At 41.1% G+C, this 18,892-nt stretch overlaps 3 protein-coding genes and 1 long non-coding RNA gene across 15 annotated transcripts in view; 2 read left to right on the top strand and 2 right to left on the bottom strand.

Annotated features, from left to right (window-relative positions):
- pdk4 (pyruvate dehydrogenase kinase, isozyme 4) overlaps positions 1-2,782 on the top strand; it is a 55,816-nt gene extending 53,034 nt beyond the window's left edge. For all 6 annotated transcript variants that reach the window (XM_088318237.1, XM_088318239.1, XM_088318238.1 and 3 more), the window contains 4 exons: positions 44-142; positions 221-334; positions 488-601; positions 907-2,782. In XM_088318237.1, coding sequence (XP_088174363.1) covers positions 44-142; positions 221-334; positions 488-601; positions 907-1,053 — 474 coding nt within the window. In that variant the 3' untranslated portion in view covers positions 1,054-2,782. The remainder of the gene's footprint in view (positions 1-43; positions 143-220; positions 335-487; positions 602-906) is intronic.
- A 330-nt stretch (positions 2,783-3,112) lies between these two features.
- On the bottom strand, positions 3,113-5,747 carry asb4 (ankyrin repeat and SOCS box containing 4). Its single transcript, XM_088318224.1, has 6 exons — positions 5,247-5,747; positions 4,690-4,989; positions 4,350-4,592; positions 3,835-4,082; positions 3,630-3,743; positions 3,113-3,543 (listed from the first exon to the last, which is right to left on the bottom strand). Exons 1-6 carry the CDS (start codon positions 5,551-5,553, stop codon positions 3,355-3,357), a joined length of 1,401 nt encoding a protein of 466 aa, XP_088174350.1. The 5' UTR covers positions 5,554-5,747; the 3' UTR covers positions 3,113-3,354.
- On the top strand, positions 4,329-18,672 carry LOC148320898 (uncharacterized). Its single transcript, XR_015846765.1, has 6 exons — positions 4,329-5,370; positions 8,510-8,583; positions 8,695-8,850; positions 10,188-10,358; positions 15,731-15,895; positions 18,535-18,672. It is a non-coding gene; the product is annotated as an uncharacterized LOC148320898 (long non-coding RNA).
- ppp1r9a (protein phosphatase 1, regulatory subunit 9A) overlaps positions 5,887-18,892 on the bottom strand; it is a 29,168-nt gene continuing 16,162 nt past the window's right edge. The window contains exons 6-19 of one of the 7 annotated variants that reach the window (XM_088318212.1): positions 18,463-18,598; positions 15,710-15,862; positions 14,978-15,031; positions 14,117-14,346; positions 12,995-13,091; positions 12,076-12,211; positions 10,809-10,888; positions 10,215-10,338; positions 9,906-9,963; positions 9,747-9,804; positions 9,136-9,255; positions 8,952-8,975; positions 8,639-8,824; positions 5,887-8,541 (exon numbers count right to left, since the gene is read on the bottom strand). In XM_088318212.1, the coding sequence (XP_088174338.1) occupies positions 8,377-8,541; positions 8,639-8,824; positions 8,952-8,975; positions 9,136-9,255; positions 9,747-9,804; positions 9,906-9,963; positions 10,215-10,338; positions 10,809-10,888; positions 12,076-12,211; positions 12,995-13,091; positions 14,117-14,346; positions 14,978-15,031; positions 15,710-15,862; positions 18,463-18,598 (1,621 nt within the window). In that variant the 3' untranslated portion in view covers positions 5,887-8,376. The remainder of the gene's footprint in view (positions 8,542-8,638; positions 8,825-8,951; positions 8,976-9,135; positions 9,256-9,746; positions 9,805-9,905; positions 9,964-10,214; positions 10,339-10,808; positions 10,889-12,075; positions 12,212-12,994; positions 13,092-14,116; positions 14,347-14,977; positions 15,032-15,709; positions 15,863-18,462; positions 18,599-18,892) is intronic. The other 6 variants (XM_088318215.1, XM_088318214.1, XM_088318217.1 and 3 more) reach the window with 6 other exon arrangements.

Raw genomic sequence — 18,892 nt, 5'->3', positions numbered from 1 at the left:
TACATGCAAGTCCGCTAACTGTCTTTTTAATGTTCTTTGTCAGAACGCAATGCGAGCAACAGTGGAAACCCACGAAACGAGCCCATTGTTGCCTGCCATCAAAGTGCGCGTCTCACTGGGCACCGAGGACCTGACTATCAAGGTAAATCAGTTCACGTGGCAGAGGTAAAATCGTCTTATTTCTTTCCAAACCATCTTTATCCCCTCGCCCTATTTTTAGATGTCAGACAGAGGAGGTGGAGTCCCCCTGAGGAAGATTGAGCGGCTCTTCAGTTATATGTACTCCACAGCTCCCAGTCCTGTACACATAGACAACTCTCGTAACGCCCCCCTGGTGAGGTTTAAGTGCACAGTTTGTAAATGAGCTTATAAAGTATGCAAAGTCCACTTGACAAGATGAAGCAACTGAAAGATCCCGTTTTAGGGCAATACCTTAATATTTAACAGCTTCATGCTGTTACTCATCCCTTCAACCATTCTCTTCCAGGCTGGTTTTGGTTATGGCCTCCCCATCTCCCGTCTTTATGCCAAGTATTTTCAAGGAGACCTGCAGCTCTACTCTATGGAGGGCTACGGAACGTCAGCTGTCATATACTTAAAGGTGACAACAGCATAAGTGATCATCTATCCAAAATAACCATCAGCCGATCACGTACGCAACCTCGACTGATGTCAGAATAATGTAACACAAGACCCTTCACAGCTGATAACAGATGTGCCCTTTTGGAAGCTATGTGTTCTCGGAAGATGGTAGTAGGAAATTGTGTGAAGGGTTAGGCATTATATTACGTTCAGCAGCATGACTGTCAACGTGGTCTTAAACTAATTCATTCCGTTAATCTTAACACAACTTAAACTAATAATACCTAATATAGAAACGAGGTGTAACCCGGTGCCGTTTCTCAGGCCCTGTCCTCGGAGTCGGTGGAGAGGCTCCCCGTGTTCAACAAGTCAGCCCTGCGCCACTACCAGTCCAGCACGGAGGCTGACGACTGGTGCATGCCCAGCAAGGATCCAAAGAAGCTGGGCAGGAGCGAGAGGACTCACTCGTGATGAAAGTAATGAAGTGGTAGGAGTGGAGAAAACAATTTGGCCAGTTCTGACGAGATTAATGATTTTTATTATTTAAATGAGATCAGCTGGTTGTTAAAATAACACATTTACCCCACCGATAAGATGTGCTACATTTACAAATGATAGCTTTTATTTCCACAAGAAAATCTACAATGTTTCAGAACGTTGTTGATGGTAAACATCTTGCTTAAGATAAGTGTTTAAATTTGAAACTTGCATCAGGTGACTTTGCTGGAAATGTGAGTCTAATGTGTTAAAGATGCTATATGTAAAAGCGGTCACTTTTCTCTACTTTTAGGAACTGTTTCAGTTGACCAGATCATAATTAATTATATGATAGTGTACGTGTTTTATAGTGACAGTTTTATATGTCAGTGACTGGTTTACTGCAACAGTCGTTGGCACGGAAACCTGTGTTGAGACGTATAGCGTGTGACGGGACCAACTATCTTTTTACATTTAGCACCTTTAACAAACGGTATTAGTTAACATGGCTCATTTCTAAGCACATTTATTGCCTTAGATGCGAAAGCCTTTTTAATTATTGGTTTTATATATATATATATATAAATATATATATATATATATATATATATATATATATATAAAGCAGAAAACCAAAAGTTAATTTCTCAACATTTAACCCCAAAAAAGGAATTTGTCCCGAACGCGTATAGCCGCTGTGCTTCATGTCACCCGATTTTTCCAACCATTTTACGATGACCTCCTTTTGAAGAGGTCATAAGAATGTAACAGACGCTCATGGCCTAAAGTATATTACAGTGATTCAGTCCACTTGGTGTATTTGAAGATAAACACACTGTTCAAACTCAATGTTGAATGACTGTTGATCTGCTCAGTTATTCACCACCTTGTCGCGTTGACTGTGGCCAACTAATCAACAATCCGAATGATACGTCTGTGGGATGATACTGTTTATATATTTCTATGATCAAAAGTATTGTAGCTACTTTCAAGCCCAGTTAAGAACATCCTTCAGGAATATTTCAGACATCTTCGAATGTATTTGAGTGTTTTCATTTCTTCGTTTTTGGTAATTAGCTGAGATGTTTTAACTGCTGAATTAAGCCTGAACAAATGTTAATTTCCACAAGGAAGACCTAGATGCGCTTGTTTGAATTTAGTACTGTAATGTATGTTGAGTAACTTGTTAGTACCGTTGCAAATGAAAGTGAAGGATTATATTGTCTTAGCATGCACACTTTCCGACTGTCGCGGAAATGGCAAATGGCAAACCTGCTGAGGAATATATCACGTTAAGTGTTATGCAGGCTGTCGAGATCTTTGCTTTAATATCCTTAAAACATCCCAATGAGTCTTTTCACAAGGATTTGGTAGGATTTCAAACAAATTGTGTAATTTGTAGAAAACAGTCCAGTTTTCTATTGTTATAGTACTGTAATTCATTTCTTCATGTGTTTAAAAAAAAAAAAAAAAATCATCCTACCTCTATAACAATAATGCCAGGTTTTTGGCTCGTTTAATGTCCACAATTTTCACACACCTTTTCCTACTAAATTCTTGTGAAAGCCAACATACTTATGATATATTTTTAAAAATAATCATTTGAAAGTGTGTTTATGTACTGTACATTTTCTCTTCACTGAATGGCTGACTTTCCATTTCAAATGTTGTCGTTCACCATTAACCACAAAAACTGAAAGGAAGAAAAAAGACTAAAATGTCATTTCATTGTTCAAAGTGTAATTCTTTTTGTCCTTTGGCAAATTCACCCGCATACCGGTTTCAACAAGATAAAAAAAACAAACATTACACTAAACGCTACGTGCCGTCACAGGGTCAGCACTTTGGTTCCCTCCTGGCCGCTCACGCTGTGTTTGAGGAATCATGCAGCGGACAGTCCAGTGCTTCTCGATGTGGCTACCTGCCTGTCAGGCAGCTCTGATTGACCTGACATTCGATTGACCTCATGTCATGACCCACCCTTGTTGGATACATGCCCCCCCCCCCGCAATAAAAAAAAAAACACATTCATGTTCTGTGTAGTAAAGCAGCAGTGTGTCAAATTGCAGAAATAGGTTAACTGCAGGATATTTTAAGTTCTTAGCTGCACCTATGGGATATATATATATATATATATAATATTATATTATATTATATATTTATTACCTTATTTAGATGATTTTTAGCATGTTGTATTTATTTATTTTTTTATATCTCTTTGTAATTTGTTCAACATGTAAATTGCTTAACAGCTTCCCTCTCTCTGTTGTAACCATCTTATATCATGTCCACGGATCAATACAGTATTCCTTCTGGTGTCAGTAACAAGTAGTTCTTAATACTTGACGGCAAAAGGAGTGGCGCTACTCCTCTTTTGCAGGAGCCTTCCATCCGGCCTCTGATGGCACATCTGGTCAGGTGCAGCAAGCTGCGAGGGCTGTTAGTGCAAACAGCGAACAAAGAGTCATAGAATTCTTCGTGTCGCTGAGATAAGACGGGACAAAACAGAAACTTGAAAAGACAGGAGGGGTTGAAACAAGATTTAACTGAATTGCGAGTTTCAGTAGTACCTTGTAGCAGTCATCTGGAATGGCAGTTCTCCACTTCCTTGTTGGCTTTAAATGTTCATACGAGTTGACCATGATCTCTACAACTTTAGGGTAGTTATGGCAGGACTGCAACACCTGCACAGGACAGGAGATATAGCGCAACCCAATCCAAAGGACCGTGGTCAATGCTGTGAACCGCTCGATTGACTTCACTGTGTCTCCCTACCTTATGAAACTGGGGTGGGTAGATCCTGGCTGCATTATAGTTAAGCAGCAGCTGATAGCAGTTTTCATGTAAGGCCGTGTGCCTCACATCGGTAACTTTGAGGAGATACTGGATGGGAGAACAGCCGTTTATGTCCATGGCTCGCGTGTCCGCTCCGGCTTCCAGCAACATCTGCATCAGGATGTGATCGCAGTTCCAGGCAGCCTTGTGGAGAGCCGTTTTATTGTCCTCCTCTTGGAGGTTGACATCTTCAAAAGAGAATGCAGGGGTCTTCAGTCCTGTGCCTCGAGGTTCGCTGTCATGCCTGTTTTTAATTCTCCCTACTGCCACAAACCTGATTCAAGTGATCAGGATTTTTATCCAGCGTCTGCAGAACTTGCTGATTAACTGATCATTTGAATCAGAGGTGTTGCAGCAGGGAGAGATGGAAAACTCGAAGAACAGGATTGAAGACCCCTGCCATAATGAAACAAACTCCCAAACTGTATGAGACACACAGGCCACTCATTCCAAACCTGCTTTGTTGTCCAACAGGATGCGACAGATAAGATGGTGATCTTGGCTGTACGTTTGCTCTTTTTTGTCAAAAGCCCAAAAGGCAGCAGTCATCAGCGGGGTCTCTCGGAAAGAGTTGATTAAATCCACCGGGGCTCCGTGAGCCAAATAAAGTGCTGCCAGTTCCGGAATTCCAAATCTGGCTGCAGTGTGTAATGGTGTGTCCTCCTCATTGCTGTGACTGGGTAGACTCACATTCGCACCTCCGCGAGAAAAATAAGACAAGACATTGCTATTCATATATTCATATGCTAATTTGTCGACTTAACCTTTTACTATTTTGACTTTGACTCTGCTTACCTTTGAGGATGAGCAACTTGGCGCAGTCCACTGACTCATTGGTGATGCAGTAGTGCAGTGGCGTGTGTCCGCTCAGGGACAAGCTGTTGACCTTTGCGCCGTGGGCTAAAAGCAGACCCACAAAATCGCCACTGGACACCTCGCAGGCCACGTGCAGCGGCGTCTTCCCGTTGGGCATGCGGTTGACAGCCGCACCTTCCTGAAGGAGCACCAGTGCGGTTTCCACGGCGTTGTACATCACACAGACATGAAGACCCATTGCCCAGGACTTCTCTAGTTTGTAGCCCGGCAGCCAATACCCTGTCACAAGTAAGACATAGGAACTCATTAACCTCTTTCTTTCTTGGCTGAGTAATACCTGGGAGTGTGTTCACGGGCCACGAGCACGTGCTGTTATTTACGTCTCTGTACTTGGGCTTTTATCACCATCTAGTGACTCAGCTACAGAAGAGTTTGTGTTGAACTCACTTTGGATAAATGCCCCCTCATTGATGGCTCACAATACTATCACAGGTATATTTGATTTGCTTGCATCACCTGGATTTCTCTTCCCTTACCTTGTTTATAAGAGGCCAAGACCATGCTGGGGTCGTCCACCTCCAGAACAGTGTCAATGTCGAGTTTCTTGATGCGGATGATCCAGAGGACCTCCTCGGCATTGTTAGTCTGCAAGGCCTCCAGGTACTGTTTCTTCAGCTGCTTGACAGCTAGTTGTGTCGGGCTCAAGTTCTCCATGCACACCTCTTGACAAGAGGGCTCTCGCCCTACATTAGCAACACCAGCTGACTCAGGCAAAAAGGCTCTCCGCACAGCATTGATTAGATTGTAAATGAATATGCAAATGATCATGAAAGATTCATGCATACCCACGTTGGCAGGCCTTCAAAGTCCCTATATGGGGGTCGCATGACAAAAAAACAACAAAGGATCAAGAGCAACAAGTGACGAGAGCAAAATGGGAGTAGAGTGAATTATAAATAGACGGAGCAGTGGGAGGGACTCCAGAACTTGATCTCTCTCTGAATTTGGGATAGTGAGCCTGCTGTCACATGGTCAAAGGCGTTTTTTTTTTTTTTTTTCAATATGCAATACCTCCCCAACCTTGTATCTGTTTTTTCACAAATTAAACTCGTATCTCAAGGTGACCAAAATTGCTATGCCAGAGTGCAAAATGTGCAGGATGAAGAAAAACATGCATCAGTGACAGCACATTTTATTTAGTGTGACAGGAATTATAGCTGCCTTTTTAAACTTTTCAGAATGCAAAAAAAAAAAAAAAGATCAAAATAAGGGTGAGGGGCTTAGAGGAGCAACAAAAGCACATTGTGGCAATGATCTGATAGACAAAATGTCAAATGAGCCCTTGTGGAGACCACTCAAACTGTTTTGGCCTGCTGGGAGCACCAGTGTCTCATCTATACTTTGTAGTCATCCCACCAGGTAAGATAAGTTGCTTCCGCAAACGGTGCACATTCTCACAGTGAATGAAACTGACAATTTATTCGGATAGAAATATGAAAAGAATGCATCACGAGGATTTGACAGCATATGGATGGACGAGAGGAAAATAAACAAGTGCAATGGGACGCTTTGTCCTTAAAAGCCCTCACCTTTTAGCACATTGCAATTCAGTTTGAATCAATAAATCAAATAATTTATGCGGAAATGTATCAATAAACTTACAATTCTGGATATATAATTATTGGTTCATTGTCATTTATGTGATCAGTTGACTTATATACAGAACTAAACAAAAATTCGGACGTTATAACTATGTATACTGCAATTGCATGGAGGTTCCGTGTTCAGGCATTGCCTCCGTTTATAATAAATAAACACCAGTTCCATATTTGTAAACCCATCGATCTGTTCACAATCAGGAAGTAACACAAAATAACTTTCAAATAAATTGCATGTCCTTTCCAGTGTAACATCTAAGTATAAATTGTAAATTTGAAACACGTCAGAGCACAGACGTGCACCATTTATATTCATATGGATGCCTACCTCAGTATCATTTGTCATCTTGTTTATATTTTACTGGCAGGGAAAAAAACATGTAATGTGTGTTTCATGAGTTATTTCAGGAAAATTCTCTAAAATTTCTAAAGGCAGCAATTGGGTATTAGTTATTTAAAAGGAATACAAAAAGAGGTCAAAGCGGGTTACAAGCAACAGTATACTGGATATATCAGCAGGAAGTTGGGTTGATATATTTTTTGTATTTTTTTTTTCAATGGAATTTGTTTGGTCATTTACATTTCCCCGGTAGCTTCCATTAGAAACAGTCATAAAGTACATCCGCTTTTGAGACCTGCTTCACTTCTAGTATTGAATACCGGTACATTGCACATGCCAGTGCAAAAATGTAGTGTTTGCACTTCCAGTGTTCTGACAAGTTTAGTCATTAGAAAAGTTCCAGTGTTTTCCTTCGACAGCAAAACTAAGCAGCATGGTGACACCTAGTGGTCACTATGAGTACTGCCTCATATAGTCAAGGTTCCATCAAACTATTTTGTGTCCAGTGTTCCACCAAGACAGCATAAACGAGTATTAAAATGGCACATTAGACACATTTGAATCAGTAATCACTGTACAGGTTGATAGAGCGAAAGGTCCTGAAATATGGAAAGTCGTTAGTTTTATTTGATATCCAATTTAAGATCCATGTACTAATATGCTCTTTGTCCTCACGAGTAAGACAACTTCGCTACTCGTACTATTTGTGGATTTATAAAATTCTACTCGTTAGCATCCAGTGTCTCACTTCTATTTGTGACACTCAGATGTCTACTAGCGCACAGTTTTGCCTCGCTAGTAACCATGTAGGTGTGCAACTATTGAGGAAAAAGAACAAAAAACTTCACAAACCTTAAGATGGAGATAAAGCATATTGAATAAATGCCTTTAGGGAGGCTAATAGTGTGACTCATACCTACTAATAGTAGTTACTAGTACATTACAGTTGTTGTTTAATTTTTGTCATTTTAGTAATTGTCCGAGTGAGCTCTAGTAGTTCTACAAGTGCACTGATTTCTTACTCGTGAGAAGAAACAGCACACCCTTACATGGACCTTAAGTTGGATATCAAATAAGTATTCATTTGATATCCTTCATAAGGAGGCTACCCATTTGCATACTACTCGTAAGCCAAAAGTGACACGAGTACTAAAAAAAAAAAAATTGTACTAGTAAGAGTGCACTGCTCATTCTACTCGTGTGCTGACTTGTCTGTCGAGTGAGGACAAAGGGCTGACTAGTTCCCGAATCTTAGGTTGGATAGCAATTGAATAAATGCTCAAAACGTGATTCCATACTGAAAAAGTGGTCGCACGGTTAGCGCTGGAGAGGATATAGGATAAATATGCATTGACTGTCACACATTTACTCTGGAGATGAATAAATAAACCCAATTTACAGCAACAAACATTGAAATAAATAGAAAAGAATAATTTCTTAAATGCCTAAAAACACAGGATCGGTGTAAGATGAAAGAGCAGAATCCTGTAAATGGACTGTTTGTTTTGGTTTAACTTGTTTGGTGGTGGAAAACGTTCCCCAAAACGCTGGACTTGGAGCTCAAACCACACCCTGTAGGAAAGGCGTCCTGCATGGTTGAATTTTGGAGACTTTGCAGGAACCCAAAGTCCAAAATGTCATACGGGATCAGGTCACTTGAGCCGGGCTTTATCGCACTTTTTTCTGCTGTTGCTCCATCTCTCTCTTTCTGAGCTTCTCACGTTGTCTCTCCACTTTTTCATGGTTCCGCTTGACCTTCTCCATGATAACTTTAAGGTCTTTAATCTTTTTCTTGATCAAGGATCGGTCCTGGGAAGAAGTTACTCCAATGGACTGAAATGAAGAGAATATGAATGAGCATCCTACGCATATACGGTACATATACGCAGTCATCTACCTTCCTATCTGGACATTCTAAAATGAAGTTCACCTTGAGCTCAGCGCTATCCAGTTGTAGCAGTTTTTCTCCATTTATGTTTTTGGCAGTGAATTCTGGAATATGTTGTTCTAAATTGAGACCCATCAGCCAGCCGGCCACTTGCTGAGAGGTCCACTCTGATACGCTGCGGTTCTGCCAATGATGCTGCTTGGCAATCCAGCCTTCTTCGAGGATCTGCTGACCAAAAATTCAATGGAAATTCGGTGAGTAACGATTACGAAGATTTTCCTCTGTGCATTGGATCATGATTTGAAGACTAAATTTGTAAATCCACACAGTAATCTGTTAGAATTTCCAGTCTCACCTCATCATCTACCATATCCAGACTCTGGATGTGGCGGCACAGGAAACAAACCGAAAAAAAGGAGGCGGTGTAAACAATACAAAAAGACGATTGCAGCACCTTAAATTCAGTTCCAGATTATTTACGTCCGTGTGATATCGGGGCACATCATTGAAATAAGGCAGCAATTCCTTTGCGAACATACCTCATCAGAAGAAAGCGCTATATTGTCGGCATGTCCCAACGTTTTGTCTTCGCCAGCCAGCCCGCTAATCTCGACGGAGCTGCTGCTGCTGGCACTCAGGTCCTCGCTCAAAGCGGGTCCCTGACAAACCACAAACACAATTATCAAGTCACAATGGGATCCATCTGCGAGCAGCAGGAGGTTGAATGCGCTTAATAGGACGATGGGCTGCTATTCTTTTGACCTTTTCTTGGAATGTTATTGATTAGTGCGTTAGGCTTGCAAATGTAATCAAGGCTGAGGGCTATTCACTGCACGTTTTAAACACATGGATGCTGGAGGAGGAGTGCATGACTTTCCTGGCGATTATGGCCCTCATTGATAGGCCTATTAATAAAAAGTTAATCGAAAATAAAGCGATTAGGACCGCAAGGAAACAGAATTGTGTGTCAAACATTTTAAATTGGGATTGATTAGTTGATTGGTTAAATTATTTCACTCCAGACGGACATTACAAAAATAAAAAAAAAAATCTTCAATTTTCACTAAAAGGGCTAAACTCAAATATTATGTGGATGATGTAATATAATAAATTAATATGTAAGTCATTAATTTATCCAGTGTCTACAAACCTCTTGAAATTTTGCCCTGACTTTCCGAGGGCTGTCCTCTACCAATCGCTCTGTGCAACTGAAAGAGAGTTGATATTATTAATATATTTATGAACAGTACACTTCATTTGGTCTTTGTTCTGTATTCTAGAAGTTATCCCCCACTCGTCGGTATCTTACCTAGACTCTGGAGTTTCTCTCTGTTCCTCCAATCGTCGAGAGGGGCTCGATGTCGCACCTGCCAGAAATACTGCCATTTATGTCTCTACTCGCAAAACACATCTTTAATGATCTGCACATGTTAATATGATGCTTAAATAGTATCTCAAAATAACCTTGCCCACTGAAAATAATGGAAATATAATACACAAACAATAAGTGCTGTTGTAAGTAATGATAAAAAGTTGCCTCCCATACAACTCTTGTATCATTAAATTAATGCATTATTCTGAACTGCTCCAGATGCGCTCTTTCATCATGACATCAAACCTTCGTTTATTCGTCTGGGGGATCCTTCTGCACTGGCGAGACCCCTGGCGATCGGATCACAAGAGGCCACACTACGAATGGAGCCAGTGCGACTATGACTTGGACTGCCGCGCCCATCTGAGACCTGAAGTTGGACAGCAAGAGGTGAAATGAAAAGTCATAGATACTGAGAAAGCAGATGAAATATTGAGGGTAGACAAATGGATCCAGTCACAAAACGTCACTCTATCCCGTCAAATTGGGATTCTCAACATGTTTATCCAATGTGAACGACTCAACCCAGGCTGCGTTTCAACTGACAAGATGCTATCCATCAACAAACGTTCATCGTATTCAGAGAGGGAAAACTAATTGTGACAGAGACATACACTCATTTAGTGCTGCTGAGTAACTTGGAGTCATTAATCCATGAACTAAATGGAATGGATGGAGCGCGATCACTCATACGGAGTCTAATTAAACACAACTGACCTTTATGTCAGATTAAGGTTGGGGATAATTGTTAGTTTCTTGACAAATGATGTTTCAAGACATGTATGATGAAGTAACTTGTGGAAAAGGTGTGTGTGTGTGTGTGTGTGTTAAGTTACCAACCTCTCCCTCTGTGGAGCTGACGCTGTCTGCTCTGGAGCCTTTCGCTTTGCTCGGTGAGTAGGGGGGGCCTTTCCTCAGTTCTGCACATGCGCACAAAAACAGCAGCAGAAAATCAATGGCGCAAAAAGTATCTTTTACGTTTATTGTTTGTTTGGGGAAAAGTATCGGAGTCAAAGCAAATATTTTATTGAGGGGATGTAGTGAAAGTCGAAATGAATATGAATGCGCAGCTTAAGTAGATTAATTTTATGTACTGTTAAATTGCAAGACTGAGTTTTGTAGTGGTGTAGAAGTGCATTTTTGCACTTACAAAATTTATTAATTTAAATTTTATTGATTTTAAAATATTTAATCTCTCTTTTATGGCGGATTTTTTTCATCCTCCTTCTTTTTAGTCAAAACATTAATTAAAAAAAATAACATTTGATAAATTCAATATTCAAAACATACATGTAAACAGGATGTCATTTATCTTATTAGTTCACCCCAAGAAAAAAAAAATCCTATCCGCTTCTCCTCACGAGAGTACACCCTGAACCGGTTGCCAGCCAATCACATGGCACACAAAGACAAACGACCATCCTCGCACTCACTCACACCTCGGGACAATTTAGAGCGTTGCATTAATTAGGCAATCATAATTTACTGAGATTACAAGGACAGGCTGTCACATTACACTAAACTATTCAAATTTGTAAGCGTTCCTATCTGCAGATTTCGCTCCTCTCCTCCCACATGCTCCCATTTCTCGCACGTCCCAGCTGTCTCCTTTGCCGCCTCAGTTTTAATGTTGCGTAATAGGCTGCGTCAGTCAGATCAGCGCACATCCAGGCTCGCCGTTAGCCTGTCGGCACTGCTCACACATGTCACGCGTAAGTAGAGCCTGCTTAGCTCACGAGGAGAGCATAAAGAAGATATCGGGGCTTCAAGTTTATTGTTCAGACAGAGCACAAGTGGACATCATCTCCAACTTGAGCCATTTAATCAGAGATCCACAAAATGTGGTACACGCAATCACTAAAATAAATGTTCAAAAAGTGCATAATGTTGCCGTGATTTCAATTATTTTTTTTATCCAGTACAGGAATTCTGTTAAGTACGGTTCAGTTGTATTTAACTTTTAAATACGATATAATAATTAACAACATGTAATTATTTTATTTAATTTCATTTTAATTGCTTTGTTTTATTTAATTTGATTGATTTATTTTTTTTTTTGAACCACTGCATTTAAGTATTAATTCGTACAGGGATGCAATGCACTGACCTCTACCTTGCGTTGCAGCTCTGTTGGGGCTGTGCGGCAGAGCATGCAGCCTCTCGGCGCTGTTGCTGTTGTTGTTGTTGACCTGGATGTTGTTCTGCTTCATCAACTGCATCAGCTCCGACTCCAGTGTTGCAATCTGTTGAGACGACGAAAGGGGATCAATGTTAATTCACTGAGAGTACGTTGCTGTCAGAACAAAAGCGTTCCGGATGACGGGCACCCGGGGAGACAAAATAATAGGCGGAATTTCTCTTTGCAGCTTTAAAAGAGATTTCTTTATGATTCATCCCAGAGGTGTTTCATGGGCTTGAGGTTATGTTTTCTTCAAGTTCTTCCTCCGCATTAAATTCATCCAGCAAGCTTTTATGGATGTTGCCGCGCTGGGAAACTGAAAAGACTTTCCCCAAATGGTTGACGACTGCACACTGTATATTCGCTAGTACACGACACGTACAGTACCAGAGTGACTTTACAATTTCATTACATACGTTTTTGCCTGCGCCATTGCAGAGCTGCCGGATGACGTGTGCAGAATAACGATTTGGCTGCACTTGCGATTCAATTGAGCAGACACTAACACTTGTGTCGTGTTGTATTGCGGGCAAAGCAAAAAAAAAAAAAGAAATCAACTTGACGTTTGACCACAGAGCTGACCACAGGCCACGGGCACACCCGAGTCATCTGCTGTCAGTGTGAACTGTGGGCACAGTCTTGCAAAAAAGCTTTCTAGCTAGGATGCAAATTGCTGAATTGAAATGCACTGTAAACATTTCGAAGGACGAGAGTTTTAATTTGCTTATCATCTCGGCCTCTTCTGAGATTTTAGTGCGTCCTTTGGAGACCACTTAGTTGAATTTGACAGACATATTGAGAACAACTGCATGAAGACTCATCCATAAACATGGAATATGCTCTTTACCCTGACTTGCAGTCCCTGGATCTCAGCCAGGTGAGCTTTCTCAGCCTCCTCCAGTCGTCTCCTTTCAGCATCCTCCTTCTGGATGAACTCCACCTCCCTGGACGAGGAGATTGAAAAGGGTTGAGCAAGCCAATTGGACTAAACGACCTCCACTAAGGCTAAAATTTGGATCCGCACCAATATGTACACCTTCACAGATATCCACCTTCGGAATATGTCAAAATCTTCCTACTTAGAACCATGCGATACTCCCAGAAAATGCATTCAACCATCTACTTTCTATTTAGTTACTATTCGTAATATGGGACGCATTCTGTTAATGGATTCAGGCAGAGCAGCGTGGAATGCTTTGATAGGATAAGACACCACATCCCTGAAATGAAATGAATTACGTATATATTTAAAAAAATAACATAGGAACAACCTCATCAGCAAAGATGTTTTGAGGTCATTCCTCGGTTTGTAACTGTACACATTTCTCCCGTGCAGACATCTTCGCCATATAGCAGTTTGTTTCGAACGTCAGCCTCGCTTTGGCCTGCGGGGCCAGAGCCAATTAGAGGCAGTCAACTTGAAGCCGAGCCGTCGAGATTGTGACGGGCCGTGCGCAAAGAAAGACAAGTTGTGCCGCATGGGAGTGGAAAGCCTGCTCTGAGTGCTGAAATGGGATAAGATAAAAAAAAAAAGAAAGGCAACTGCCTGACAGATGGGAATGCAGAATATAGTCACAATCTCTGATTGATGATGCAAGCGAGGATTGCAGTCAAATGAATTAATCAGAAATGATTCATCCAACTACACTAAGTGTCAAGATGGCCTCATTTAGAAATGTTAAGTGTAGGAGTTATAGCACATGCGGAGGTGTAATATGAGCGCGGGAGCAATTATATTGCTATACCATAAATTGGCTGCTTAAAGAAACACCTGCATGATCTAAAAATATCAAACAATTTGCAAGGGAGCGTCACTGGTTCTAACAATCTTATTTAGTTACGTGACGGGTGCAAAAAAATTCAACATATGCTTCTTGCTACAAGGTAGCCTCCAGAATTCATCACCCATTAGCTCCACACCCAAAATGATTTATTTAAATGGAAAGGCGATCATCTGAGTGTCACTCACTTTTGCTGGAAATCTTTGATGAGTTTCTTGGCTTTATTATACTTTTTCTCCAAAGTCTGATACTGCGCCTGAGCCTCTTTGAGATGTTCGTTGACCGTGTGGCACAGGGTCTGCGCCTCGATCCAGTAGCTCTCCAGCTTCAGCATCCTTTCCTTGTTCTCCTCGATGCTGGCCTTCAGCTGGCTCTTTTCCTTTTCCCAGCGCTGCTTCTCCCTCTCCACAGAGGCCAACTGCGAGAAGATGAAAAAGAAATACTCTTGACTCACAGCATGGATTAAAGCAGACTATAATAATAATTATATCGATAAAACATTCTGCTCAGTTGATTAATCATGTGGGCGAGCCACCTTACATAACAGCCGTCAAAAATGAATGTTCCTTTTTTTCCTGCATTCTCGCATACTGAGGGCGGTTTTTAAATCACCATTTTGGTTATATTTATATGACATTAGTTTACAACTGTAATAATCGTGTAATTCATACCTCTTTGATAGTGTCAATCAAAACTGAACATTATTATTTCTGTAAAGGCATACATTTTGAGACAGCTTGGGTTTGCAGACTGCTGAAGGAGAAAAGTGGATGAGACAAAGTTTTTTTTAAAAAGAATCGGAGCTAAATCATCTTGTTGTACTTACATGATACACAACATGCATGTATGTAATTACGTCATCTAATCCTGGTGATAAAACTGACACATTAATAAGACAATTTTTTTTTCTACGTCTCAGTTTAATTTAAGTTTACTCAAAAATCCGGAACCTGTGACGCCCGCACCCCCCACATCGAGCATGCATTTAAAAACTTGGTCATGGCCGGCAACATTCTCCTTAAGCCCCAACGACAGCCCTGTTGACTTACCTTGTTTTTAAGCTTCTGGATCTCGGCCTCGGTCACTGTGTGTTTGATCTGGAGCTGGTGTGCAAAAAGACGGGACAGAGGAGGCGAGTGAGAGGACGGTCAGATAATCAAACGCATGGCTGCGCAGGCTCGATACAGTGTGACGACCCGGTCCGATTGCAGCGCCAGGGATGACGTGCTCGTTCACAGGCAAAAAAAATAAATAAATTGAAGTGAGGTTTTGAGCCAGGAAGAAGACTGAATCCAATTAAAAAACAATAATAAAATAATTGTTCATATTTCATGTCTTAATGAAGAAATAATGTGATTTTATTTTTGTAAAACTATCTAAAACTTGACAACAAATTCAGATGAACTTTTTGTGTTGAATTATGCACAACATTGTTGCTGTGCAAGTAGGAAAATATTTCCAAAAAGTCATCCACGTAATCCAAAGGAAAGTGGGATTATTCCACACACATCTTCTCAAAGCTCTGTAGTACATATTTGCTCCTTGAGCTCATCTTGTCCTGATTAAAATGTAAAACTCAGCAGCATGTTGGAGCATTTGCCATCTTTCTGGGTCAGTGAAACATGAAACTGACAAGTGTGAATGCATTTGCACAAACGAGAGGAATATACTGCATCATCAAATATGGATTGCATTAATATCATCTGCTCGATTTTATAAGAGTCGGAGACAGTGAAGTTTAAAACTAATCTTGTTTCAGTCATGTAATTAATTTTGTTTACCTCTCTGAATTTCTGGTACAGTTTCGTGGCATCTAAATCCGAGGGCGACAAGACGTCTTCGTTCTCGGGCAGATCGAACACTTCGATGTTCTTCTCCTCACTTGCCGCGGCGGGCCCCGCCTCCTCGTCATCTGTGGCGTACTCACCTGTCTGCTTGAAGATCACAAAGGGCCTTGTCAGTAACAGGTAAGCATCAATGACTCCCAATTTGTCTTCTAGAAATGTCAACCTTATGCAGGTCAGTCGCAATAAATTTGAATATTTCACAAAATTTGATTAATTTCTTGAATTGGTAAATTTAAACTATCATCATCAATATGTAAAGAAAAAAAAATAATATTTATATTGTGTATCTTGTGTTGAAGTTCTCCCAAAATGTTCTTTTCATTTCCCTCTGACATCCTTTACTCATTTGTGTCTTTGCATAAGTAATGTGACTTTAATGCGATCATCATTTCAAATCTAGATAACCCACTTAATGTTCCACAAACCATCTCAAGATATAAAATTGTTCTGACAACCTGGTGAACTGTAAATGTCATTTGTAAATTATTGGGTTATTTTGTGATTCAGAAACACAAACGGGAGGTTTAAACTGAAGGTTTCCTCCATGTCGTGACTTGCTACATGGCCGTGTTACGTCAAACTGGATGAGGGGAGGCGTCATCCGTTTGCCTCTGAATGTGAGCACATCGATTCATTAATTGATTTGGCTCATGTTCAACAGTGCCTGTGACGTTACTGTGTGAAATATCTCTGCCGCCTTTGGAGCCTGGCGCAATCAATCCTTTTAAAATAAAATAAAAAATATATACAAAAAATGAATGCCCAGCTTTGAGGTACTAGGAGGTGGTTTTATTTAGCAACATGAGTTGGAGATAATAGGCATTATTATCTTTCTAAAGGCAGAATCTCCCAAGCAACTTTTATAAGATTGTGCATGTGTAACTAATGAAGTGTCAAGTGAGAGCAGAACGCCAATAGAAGAAACCGTTTCTACCTCGCACGCACACACGCATTGTTACTCCTACACTCGAACCATTTTTACCTCTAAATTAGGTCATCGCTTCCATCTTAACACTTAATATATTACAATATGTTTTTTTTTTTTTTCTAAATTGTGTCTCCCAGTAACGTGCAGATGTAGCTCTCGACTCAAGATAACTGGCTTGAGTCCCCTTTCTTATAATAGGCCCCCCGTCTGTTGTCATGGTTGCGGCTTCCTATATTAAGGTCCCATTCAGTGAAGGGGGGGAGCGACACAATACATAGCAGGGCCGTTAAACATGACAGCCTGATGAATCACCTGGCACCACATGCAGAGACGAGGGGGAATCCATGGGTGCAACAGTATCAAAAATTCAACCGGTTGTTGTTTAGCGTCTCACAGTCATGGCAGCAGTTCCCAAAACTTTCAAGCGGAGTTTTGTGAGAGTTCTTAAATGAACAAATTAATGCTCGTCTATTCTTGTAGGTACGCACACTGTGTTGCTAAAATGCTTTCATGAACAAAGCAGGCATCTAAAAAAAAAATATATAGATGTATGTTCCGATTGAACAGACAGATGGCCAAGCTTGAGTGTTTGAATCCAAATCATTCCATGCAAAAGTGTGCGCGTGTCATTTATTGCTCACTGAAGGACTATCCGTTTCCCTCGGGGTCAGACACCAATAAAGAGCCGTCAGTCACATCAGGACACTGCGGCTTTATCCCAGCCCACCCGGGGAGTGAATTGCTGGAAAATTTATAGCCATATTAATATTGATGAGTTCTACTTATTGCCCCTTAGATCTTGAAAATTGTTTTGTTACGGTTTAATCCTCCAAAGCTGTGAATTAATGTGAAAGTGTTTTCACAATCTTTATATGGACTATCGGTGGTTGTTCTGTTTTGATCATGGTATGTTGCTTTGTGAGTGAATCCAAATACCAGCCTCCATGTTTTATTTTGTTCTTGGTTTATTTTACTGCCTGAATCAAGAGAACTATTTCCCCTTGCCCAGAATTTAAAAAGAAATGCTACTGTCTCGTGTTGGTGATGCAGTGGGTAAAGGAAGGCAGGTTCCTCGCATGTCTAAAAGTGACTGTTCTGTACATGGCGTCCCACTCTTGCAGTGCCAATTCTCGACAGGACTTTAATTAGAACAGGCAGTGTTTCATGCGTGTGTGCATGTGCGTGTGTGCGCTCGGGATTATGACAGAACTTGGGATAAGCCTCCATGGCCTGGAGAAGAGTTTCTTATGCATGACAACTCCCACTGAACTGTCCACTGTGCGACAGACGAGAGACAAGGGATGTCTGATGAGCGTGAGCCTACAGTGTTGTTCGCGGACAGCCGCAATGTATTGATTCATGTGGATCACGTGCCAAAGTAGCAGCCCGGGGGGGGGCTCGATCCGGTCCGCCATGTCAATTTTTGTGACCCACAAGAGCAAAACAGGTTTCATGCTAAATGGGTTTGTTCTTTTCATTTTGGCAGTAAATCTGAATAAAACCAATTTGTCTTCACTTTTTACAACTTTTACAAGCATTTGTCGCTGTGCTGACGAATCACAGGAGGAAATACTGAGTGATTGCTGTCAGGTGGTGGTGTGTGTGGGAGTGTGAAAGTGTTGCAGATGAATAATACATACTGCATCTTTTTTTAATATCATTGTGGAATTTTAATGAAGTGGGTGGCTATTTACAACCACTGCCTCCTCTTACGGGTGACGCCCGCCCTCGCCCTCATGCCACCGATGATGGTCATTACCTCATCATCATCAGCGTCATACTGAGCGTACTGCTGCTCCAGGAGCTCTCGCTGTCTCTTCTCCTGCTCCAGGGTCTGCTGGATGAGCGTGGCCACCTCGCTCTGCTGGCCCGGTCGCTCTCGGCCAATGACAAACCTGCACGTGGAGACAGTCAGACTGAATCCAGCCGGGCAAATGAACCGCCACATCATGATGATGGGTAATTCAAATTACAGAAATTATTGTTATAACCTTATAATATGCACTTTTCTGTGCTCTGTGTGTACATGACAATGTCCATAGCTTTCCAAGAGTGACGAGAACCACTTGAATTATACGTGAATCCAGTTTCGAAAGGTAAGCATTTTCTTCATTCATATCTTACGTGTTTTTTAAATTTTATTTGATCCCATATGTTACATAACATCTTACACTGTGTAGAATGCCATT

This window comes from Idiotropiscis lumnitzeri, chromosome 16, assembly GCF_059441095.1.
Source record: "Idiotropiscis lumnitzeri isolate Australia: NSW breed Sydney's pygmy pipehorse chromosome 16, RoL_Ilum_1.0, whole genome shotgun sequence".
Taxonomy (NCBI): domain Eukaryota; kingdom Metazoa; phylum Chordata; class Actinopteri; order Syngnathiformes; family Syngnathidae; genus Idiotropiscis; species Idiotropiscis lumnitzeri.
This window is presented reverse-complemented; position numbering and strand designations above follow the sequence as displayed.